Source organism: Tachyglossus aculeatus, unplaced genomic scaffold, assembly GCF_015852505.1.
Source record: "Tachyglossus aculeatus isolate mTacAcu1 unplaced genomic scaffold, mTacAcu1.pri scaffold_12_arrow_ctg1, whole genome shotgun sequence".
NCBI lineage: Eukaryota > Metazoa > Chordata > Mammalia > Monotremata > Tachyglossidae > Tachyglossus > Tachyglossus aculeatus.
Window position 1 is genome coordinate 665,098 of NW_024044858.1, and position 10,126 is coordinate 675,223.

The 10,126-nt window shown below is 49.9% G+C and overlaps 1 protein-coding gene across 1 annotated transcript; it reads right to left on the bottom strand.

Moving 5' to 3' along the window:
* Positions 1–185: 185 nt before the first annotated feature.
* On the bottom strand, positions 186–4,962 carry CREB3 (cAMP responsive element binding protein 3). The gene is made up of 9 exons (XM_038742522.1): positions 4,735–4,962; positions 4,447–4,597; positions 3,447–3,532; positions 2,207–2,299; positions 1,612–1,718; positions 1,419–1,487; positions 1,061–1,145; positions 844–928; positions 186–755 (listed from the first exon to the last, which is right to left on the bottom strand). The coding sequence occupies exons 1-9, from the start codon at positions 4,897–4,899 to the stop codon at positions 379–381; spliced, it is 1,218 nt and encodes a 405-aa protein (XP_038598450.1). The 5' UTR covers positions 4,900–4,962; the 3' UTR covers positions 186–378.
* Positions 4,963–10,126: the final 5,164 nt, after the last annotated feature.

Below are 10,126 nucleotides of genomic sequence, written 5' to 3' on the forward strand. Positions count from 1 at the left end.
TCTCAAGGCAGGGGGTTGGGGGTCGGGTGTGTATCTGTGTGCACACGTTTAGAGCGGTGGGGCGCTTTCCACCCCTTCCCGGCCCCCGACGGACTCAGACGCCGGCCCTCGGCCCAGGTCCGGACCGGCCCGCGTGCCGACGGGACAACTGGGAAAGAAGAGAAAGGTCCGGATTAAGACGCCTTCCCTTTTATTTTCCAGGATTTGCAAGATGGGGTCGGGGTGGGTGGGGAAAGATGATCCGTGAACCTGGTGGGTGTCCCCGCCTAAGAAGGATGGGTTAGGATACATGCTCGGTTAAGAATAAGTGGAATTTAGGGTGCCAGCTCATGCCGTTTACCAGTGTCGGAGGGAGGAGGACCAGCCCTCCGGGACTGCTCACATTTCATCGGAGTGCCAGGTCTGCAGGACAATGCTGGGGGCGGTGGTAGCGGCAGTAGCAGCCCAGGCCGTCTGTTTGGTCGCTGCCATGGGGGAGGAAGGACGGGAGGGGTTCCCACCAGGGGAGGGGCAGGGCTGCAGAGGGGCTATCTGCTCCACGCCCCGGCCAGGGGGGTCAGAGGATGAGTTGCTGGGGGAGCCGGGGGTGGAGGAGTCCACGGTCGGCCCAGGACGCTCGCCGCCGCGTGAGTGGTTTAGGCCGCGCTCCGAGAACGCTGCCTCTTTTCCCCGAGCTGGCGGTTCCAGGTGGGGCACGGAGCCATCCTGAGGGGAGACCGGCTCGGGCAGGACCGTGCGCAGCCGACGGGATAACACTGCGGAGACAAAGACAGGCGTTTTAACCGGCAGCCGTCCATTTCTGCCTCCCCGCTCCTCGGCGGCCGGCACCCGGCCGGGTCTCACCTCCTTGGAAGTCCTGTTGCTGCCCTCCGCTCCCCAGTGGGTAGATGGTGGGGAACAGAACGAGGCAGAAGGAGAAGAGGAGGACCTGGGGGAGGGAAGAGATACAAGAGCGATGAGGACGCTGAGAGCCAACCCTAGTCCTCCCCACCCCGGTCAAGGAGGAGGTTCCGATTTTGAGACCAAGAGGAGGAGGGGAGGACTGAACACCCCGGCTCACCAGGACGCAGGTGCTGGTACTGCTGGTTTTGGTTGATGTCTGAGCCACCAGAGCTTGAAGCTTCCTCAGCTGTTCCAACAGAGACCTGAGAGGGAAGAGGAAGGAGTAGCCTGAGCCCCTGCCTGGAGCTGGGGAGGGGAGAGGGGGGCGGGAGACAGAGCAGGAGACGACTTCCCACCCTTAACCCCAGAGATACTGGAGTCAGTCTGGCCCCTTTCCACTTCCTCCGATCTGGCTTAGAGTCTAGGGAGGAAGCTGCCTCCGTACCGGGTGGGAGAGTGACAGGCTTGCTGCAGAGGCGGCCCCGGGAGCAAGCTCTTAGAACTTGGGGTGGTGGGGAGCGGGGGTTGTCACTCACAGGTTCTGTTTCTCGAGCAGCTGCACCTTCTTCTGCAGCTCCTGGTTCTGGGCCGTGCACACCGAGACCCTACCGGGGCAGGAAAATGAAGATTAGGGATACAGCGAGCAGGAGAAAGGGTTCGGGTACCCATCCTTGAGTTTCTGTAGAGCCCACACCCACACTCCAGCCCCTTGACCGCTCTCCCCATTACCTGCTCTCCAACCCTCCAACATACACCCTCTTCTTCCTCCGGCTCTCCTGAGCCGAATGTTTATTTCGAATCTTCCGCCGCACATGTTTCAGGGCCCGCTCTTCCACCTGGGGGGAGAGCAAGAATGGGACAGGCACATTGCCTTCCGAGGTCCCCCATTTACCCAGAAGCCGTTTCTCAAACTGAAACTGGGCATCACAGGAATGGCCCAGGTTCCGTGTTGCCCCGGTGAGGTGAGGTGGTTATCTAATGATAACTGCGGTACTGGGGGCTTACTATGTGCCAGGCACCGTCCTGGGCCCCGGGGTGGATACAAGTAAATCAGGTTGGACAAAGTCCCTGTCCCAATGGGGCTCACAGTCTTAATCCTCATTTTATGGATAACCGAAGCACAGAGAAGCTGAGCGACTTTTCCGAGGTCACACGGCAGGTAAGTGGCAAAGCTGGGATCAGAACCCAAACTCAGACTCCCTTGGGCCACACTGCTCCTCCGACCATCTAGACCCAGAGGGTTTGAGGTGTATGTTCTCTCCCCATCCGGACGTTTCGGTGTCCCACAGACTTCCTGGCAGGTGAGGGCAGGAGGGGTTTTTACCTTGGTGAGGGGAAGAGTCTCGGGCAGGGTCAGCCCCTCCTTCTCCAGGAGCCGTTTTTCCTCTTCGGTCAGAATCAGTCGGGGAAAGGCAGGCTGTGAGGGGAGGGATTTGGAGTGGGGAACGAGGCGAAACAGATCTCTCCCCGAGCCGGGGGATCCGGGCCCGGCCGGGGGCCCCTCCCTGCCCATTCCAATCAGGACACTGACCAGACCCGGGAGTCTACTCGGCCATCTGGGAACACGGCCCCTTCCTCTACAAGCAGCCCTATCCTGCATCCATTCATTCAATCGTATTTATTGTAATGTACTAAGCGCTTGGGAAGTCCAAGTTGGCAACATCTAGAGACGGTCCCTCCCCAACAACGGGCTCACAGTCTAGAAGTCTGAGCTCCTTCCTTCCTCTCCCCCTCTCCATCCCCCCCATCTTACCTCCTTCCCTTCCCCACAGCACCTGTATATGTGTATATATGTTTGTACATATTTATTACTCTATTTATTTAAATTACTTGTACATATCTATTCTATTTATTTTATTTTGTTAGTGTGTTTGGTTTTGTTCTCTGTCTCCCCCTTCTAGACTGTGAGCCCGCCGTTGGGTAGGGACCGTCTCTATGCGTTGCCGACTTGTACTTCCCAAGCGCTTAGTCCAGTGCTCTGCACACAGTAAGCGCTCAATAAATACGATTGATTGATTGATTGATCTGGGAACACGGCCCCTTCCTCCACAAGCAGCCCCATCCCGCATCCATTCATTCAGTCGTATTTACTGAGGGCAGAGCACTGTACTAAGCGCTCGGGAAGTCCAAGTTGGCAACATCTAGAGACGGTCCCTCCCCACCAACGGGCTCAGTCTAGAAGGGGGGGACGGACGACAATCAATCAATCAATTGTATTTATTGGGTGCTTACTGTGTGCAGAGCACTGTACTAAGCGCTTGGGAAGTACAAGTTGGCAACATATAGAGACGGTCCCTACCCAACAGTGGGCTCACTGTCTAGAAGGGGAGACAGAGAACAAAACCAAACATACTAACAAAATAAAATAAATAGAATAGATATGTACAAGTAAAATAAATAAATCAATAGAGTAATAAATATGTACAAACATATATACATGTATACAGGTGCTGTGGGGAAGGGAAGGAGGTAAGATGGGGGGGATGGAGATGGGGACGAGGGGGAGAGGAAGACAAAACACATTCCCTTACAGGACTGCAGGGGTAACGGGCAAGGAGTCCTACCTGCAGTGGAGTCTCCTCCCCCAGAAGGGCCACCCGGAGCCCCGGGTCCGGAGCATCTTCTTCCATTTCGGGAATGCCCCACGCGCCTGTGGGAATGGGGAATGGGGCGAGGGAATCAATCAATCAATCGTATTTATTGAGCGCTTACTGTGTGCAGAGCACTGGACTAGGCGCTTGGGAAGTACAAGTTGGCAACATATAGAGACGGTCCCTACCCAACAGTGGGTTCACAGTCTAAAATATATATGTATATATGTTTGTACATATTTATTACTCTATTTTACTTGTACATATCTATTCTTTTTTTTTATTTTGTTAGTATGTTTGGTTTCGTTCTCTGTCTCCCCCCTTTTAGACTGTGAGCCCACTGTTGGGGAGGAACTGTATATGTTGCCAACTTGTACTTCCCAAGCGCTTAGTCCAGTGCTCTGCACACAGTAAGCTCTCAATAAATACGATTGATGATGATGATGCATTCATTCAATCGTATTTATTGAGCGCTTACTGTGTGCAGAGCACTGGACTAAGCGCTTGAGAAGTACAAGTTGGCGACATACAGAGACGGCAACATATAGAGACGGTCTCCACCCAACAGCAGGCTCACAGCCTAGAAGGGGGAGACAGAGAACAAAACAAAACATATTAACAAAATAAGATAAATATGTACAAATAAAATAAATAGAGTAATAAATACGTACAAAGATATATACATATATACAGGTGCTGTGGGGAAGGGAAGGAGGTAAAGCGGGGGAGATGGGGAGGGGCTCAGTCTGGGAAGGCCTCCTGGAGATGGTTTAGAGCAGGGAAGGTCCCCAGTGAGGAAGAAGTTCAGGCAGGTCGAGGCATAAGGGGGAGACAGGGAACAAAACCAAACATACTAACAAAATAAAATAAAGAGAATCGATATGTACAAGTAAAATAAATAAACAGAGTAATAAATATGTCCAAACTGCCAACCTTCCACCTCCATCCAATCTCAACCCCCGGGGCCGCTCACCCAGCTCGATGGCGACGTCTTCCACCCCGGGGGCGGCCCGGCCGGCGTCCAAAGAGTAGTTGTGCTCGTCCTGGACGTTGCCCGGGCCCTGGGCCCTCTCGGGAGGGGGGTCGGGGGAGCCCAGCAGCAGATTGAGGAAGTCCTCCACGTCCTGGTCAATCAATCAAGGGTATTTATTGAGCGCTGACTGTGTGTGCAGACTTGGGAAGTCCAAGTTGGCAACATCGAGAGACGGGCCCTACCCAACGGGGGGGTCACAGGGGGGTCCCTCCTTGGCCCCTTCCTCACCTCCGGGTCCAGAGGGGGCCAGTCCGGCTGGGGGTCGCGGCCTCCTCCCTCGGCCTCCTCCAGCAAGAAGTCCAGCAGGTCTCCATCCCCCAGGCCGGGAGGCCCTTCCACGCTGGCCAGGGGGGACGGGAGGGCGACCCCCGGGAGGGGGGAAGGGGCAAACATCGGGCCCCGTTCGGCGGCCTCCAGCACGGCGGAAAAGCCGCCGGGGCTCGGAGCTTCTGGGAAATGGAGTTCGCCCTCTGCCTCGACCTCCCCGCCTCCTCCGTTTCCCGGCAACGCGGGCGTTCGCCACGTGGCCGGGGCGGGGGCTTAGAGGCCTGCCCTTCCAGGCCTCAGGCGGCTCCGCCCTGGCTCGCTAGTGTCAATCAATCGTATTTATTGAGCGCTTACCAATCAATCAATCGTATTTATTGAGCAATTACTGTGTGCAGAGCACTGTACTAAGCGCTTGGGGAGTACAAGTTGGCAACATATAGAGACAGTCCTTACCCAACAGTGGGTTCACGGTCTAAAATATTTATGTATATATGTTTGTACATATTTATTACTCTATTTATTTTACTTGTACATATCTATTCTATTGCAGAGCACTGGACTAAGCGCTTGGGAAGTCCAAGTTGGCACCATAGAGAGACGGTCCCTACCCAACAGCGGGCTCACAGGCTAGAAGGGGGAGACAGAGAACAAAACCAAACATACTAACAAAATAAAATAAATAGAATAGATAGGTACAAGAAAAATAAATAAATAAATAAATCGAGTAATAAATATGTACAAACATATATACATATATACAGGTGCTGTGGGGAAGGGAAGGAGGTAAGATGGGGGGATGGAGGGGGGACGAGGGGGAGAGCCTACCCAATAGCAGGCTCACAGTCTATTAGGGGGAGACAGACAACAAAACCAAACATCAATCAATCAATCGTATTTATTGAGCGCTTACTGTGTGCAGAGCACTGGACTAAACGCTTGGGGAGTCCAAGTTGGCACCATATAGAGACGGTCCCTACCCAACAGCGGGCTCACAGGCTAGAAGGGGGAGACAGACAACAAAACCAAACATACTAACAAAATAAAATCAATAGAATAGATAGGAACAAGTAAAGTAAATAAATAGAGTAATAAATATGTACAAACATATACATATATATACAGGTGCTGTGGGGAAGGGAAGGAGGTAAGATGGGGGGGATGGAGAGGGGGAAGAGGGGGAGAGCCTACCCAATAGCAGACTCACAGTCTATTAGGGGGAGACAGACAACAAAACCAAACATCAATCAATCAATTGTATTTATTGAGCGCTTACTGTGTGCAGAGCCCTGGACTAAGCGCTTGGGAAGTAAAAGCTGTATTTATTGAGCACTTACTGTGTGCAGAGCACTGGACTAAGCGCTTGGGGAGTCCAAGTTGGCAACATATAGAGACGGTCCCTACCCAACAGCGGGCTCACAGGCTAGAAGGGGGAGACAGACAACAAAACCAAACATACTAACAAAATAAAATAAATAGAATAGATAGGCACAAGTAAAATAAATAAATCAATAAATAGAGTAATAAATATGTACATACATATATACAGATGCTGTGGGGAAGGGAAGGAGGTAGGATGGGGGGGATGGAGAGGGGGACGAGGGGGAGAGCCTACCCAACAGCAGGCTCACAGTCGAGAAGGGGGAGACAGAGAACAAAACCAAACATCAATCAATCAATCCTATTTATTGAGCGCTTACTGTGTGCAGAGCACTGGACTAAGCGCTTGGGAAGTAAAAGCTGTATTTATTGAGCGCTTACTGTGTGCAGAGCACTGGACTAAGCGCTTGGGAAGTCCAAGTTGGCACCATATAGAGACGGTCCCTACGCAACAGCGGGCTCACAGGTTAGAAGGGGGAAACAGACAACAAAACCAAACATACTAACAAAATAAAATCAATAGAATAGATAGGTACAAGAAAAATAAATAAATAAATAAATCGAGTAATAAATATGTACAAACATATATACATATATACAGGTGCTGTGGGGAAGGGAAGCTGGTAAGATGGGGGGGATGGAGAGGGGGACGAGGGGGAGAGCCCACCCAACAGTAGGCTCACAGTCGAGAAGGGGGAGACAGAGAACAAAACCAAAGTCCTCGAGACTGTAAACTGGGTCATGAATTTTTGAATCGCAGTTTTGCCTAAATTTCAGCACGGCCCTCCCAAATGATGAGTCAAGGCTCGAGGAGTCAGAGACCGGGGAATGGCAAATAATAGTGATTCATTCATTCATTCAATCGTATTTATTGAGCGCTTACTGTGTGCAGAGCACTGGACTAAGCGCTTAGGGAGTACACGTTGGCACCATATAGAGACGGTCCCTACCGAACAGCGGGCTCACAGTCTAAAAGGGGGAGACAGAGAACAAAACCAAACATACTAACAAAATAAAATAAATAGAATAGGTACAAGTAAAATAAATAAATAAATAAATAGAGTAATAAATATGTACAAACATATACACATATATACAGGTGCTGTGGGGAAGGGAAGGAGGTAAGATGGGGGGATGGAGAGGGGGACGAGGGGGAGAGCCTACCCAACAGCAGGCTCACAGTCTATTAGGGGGAGACAGACAACAAAACTAAACATCAATCAATCGTATTTATTGAGCGCTTACCGTGTACAGAGCACTGGACTAAGCGCTTGGGAAGTAAAAGCTGTATTTATTGAGCGCTTACTGTGTGCAGAGCACTGGACTAAGCGCTAGGGAAGTACAAGTTGGCACCATAGAGAGACGGTCCCTACCCAACAGCGGGCTCACAGCCTAGAAGGGGGAGACAGAGAATAAAACAAAACATACTAACAAAATAAAATAAATAGAATAGATAGGTACAAGTAAAATAAATAGAGTAATAAATATGTACAAACATATATACATATATACAGGTGCTGTGGGGAAGGGAAGGAGGTAGGATGGGGTGATGGAGAGGGGGACGAGGGGGAGAGCCTACAGCAGGCTCACAGTCGAGAAGGGGGAGACAGAGAACAAAACCAAACGTCAATCAATCAGTCGTATTTATTGAGCGCTTACTGTGTGCAGAGCACTGGACTAAGCGCTTGGGGAGTCCAGGTTGGCAACATATAGAGACGGTCCCTACCCAACAGCGGGCTCACAGGCTAGAAGGGGGAGACAGACAACAAAACCAAACATACCAACAAAATAAAATAAATAGAATAGATTGGTACAAGTAAAATAAATAAATAGAGTAATAAATATGTAAAAACATATATACATATATACAGGTGCTGTGGGGAAGGGAAGGAGGTAAGATGGGGGGATGGAGAGGGGGACGAGGGGGAGAGCCTACGCAACAGCAGGCTCACAGTCGAGAAGGGGGAGACAGAGAACAAAACCAAACATCAATCAATCAGTCGTATTTATTGAGCGCTTACTGTGTGCAGAGCACTGGACTAAGCGCTTGGGAAGTCCAAGTTTGCAACATATAGAGACGGTCCCTACCCAACAGCGGGCTCACAGTCTAAAAGAGGGAGACAGAGAACAAAACCAAACATACTAACACAATAAAATCAATAGAATAGATAGGTACAAGTAAAATAAATAAATGAATAGAGTAATAAATCTGTACAAACATATATACATATATACAGGTGCTGTGGGGAAGGGAAGGAGGTAAGATGCGGGGGATGGAGAGGGGGCGAGGGGGAGAGCCTACTCAACAGCAGGCTCACAGTCGAGAAGGGGGAGACAGAGAACAAAACCAAACATCAATCAATCAATCGTATTTATTGAGTGCTTACTGTGTGCAGAGCACTGGACTAAGCGCTTGGGGAGTACAACTTGGCACCATATAGAGACGGTCCCTACCCAACAGTGGGCTCACAGTCCAGAAAGGGGGAGACAGAGAACAAAACCAAACATACTAACAAAATAAAATATAGAATAGATATGTACAAGTAAGATAAATAAATAAATAAATAGAGTAATAAATATGTACAAACATATATACATATATACAGGTGCTGTGGGGAAGGGAAGGAGGTAAGATGGGGGGGATGGAGAGGGGGGCGAGGGGGACGAGGGGGAGAGCCTACCTAACAGCAGGCTCACAGTCGAGAAGGGGGAGACAGAGAACAAAACCAAACATCAATCAATCAATCGTATTTATTGAGCGCTTACTGTGTGCAGAGCACTGGACTAAGCGCTTGGGAAGTACAAGTTGGCACCATATAAAGACGGTCCCTACCCAACAGCGGGCTCACAGGCTAGAAGGGGGAGACAGAGAACAAAACCAAACATACTAACAAAATAAAATCAATAGAATAGATAGGTACAAGTAAAATAAATAAATAAATAAATAGAGTAATAAATCTGTACAAACATATATACATATATACAGGTGCTGTGGGGAAGGGAAGGAGGTAAGATTGGGGGGATGGAGGGGGGGACAAGGGGGAGAGCCTACCCAACAGCAGGCTCACAGTCGAGAAGGGGGAGACAGAGAACAAAACCAAACATCAATCGATCAATCGTATTTATTGAACGCTTACTGTGTGCACAGCACTGGACTAAGCGCTTGGGGAGTACAAGTTGGCAACATATAGAGACGGTCCCTACTCAACAGCGGGCTCACAGTCGAGAAGTGGGAGACAGAGAACAAAACTAAACATCAATCAATCAATCGTATTTATTGAGCGCTTACTGTGTGCAGAGCACTGGACTATGCGCTTGGGGAGTTCAAGTTGGCACATTATAGAGACCATCCCTACCCAACAGCGGGCTCACAGTCTAGAAGGGGGAGACAGAGAACAAAACCAAACATATTAACACAATAAAATAAATAGAATAGATATGTACAAGTAAAATAAATAAATAGAGTAATAAATCCGTACAAACATATATACATATATACAGATGCTGTGGGGAAGGGAAGGAGGTAAGGCGGGTAGGATGGAGGGGGGAAGAGGGGGAGAGGAAGGTAGCGGTGCTGTTTATTAAGCTCTCATTAATAATGATAAAGGTGGCATTCATTAAGCGCTTCCTATGCGCAAAGCACTGGGGAGGTTACCAGGCGGTCAGTTTGTCCCACGGGGGGGGCTCACGGTCTTCATCCCCATTGTCCAGATGAGGGAACTGAGGCCCAGAGAAGTGAAGTGACTTACCCGAAGTCACACAGCTGACAGTTGGCGGAGCTGGGACCTCTGATTCCAAACCCCGGGCTCTTTTTTTTTTTTAATGGCATTTATTAAGCGCTTAGTACAGTGCTCTACACACAGTAAGTGCTCAATAAGTACGATTGAATGAATGAATGAATTAAGCGCTTACTATGTGCAAAGCACTGTTCTAAGTGCTGGGGAGGTTACAGGGTGATCAGGTTGTACCTCGGGGG

What these genes read in the sequence shown, in the direction of transcription:
- CREB3 (XM_038742522.1), bottom strand. Translation starts at nt 4,899, where the DNA reads ATGTTTGCCCCTTCCCCCCTCCCGGGGGTCGCCCTCCCGTCCCCCCTG. An exon ending in AGACGTCGCCATCGAGCTGG is followed by an intron (nt 3,533 to 4,446) that starts GTGAGCGGCCCC and finishes CCATTCCCACAG; the next exon opens with GCGCGTGGGGCATTCCCGAA. An exon ending in CTGCTCGAGAAACAGAACCT is followed by an intron (nt 1,146 to 1,418) that starts GTGAGTGACAAC and finishes CTTCCCTCTCAG; the next exon opens with GTCTCTGTTGGAACAGCTGA.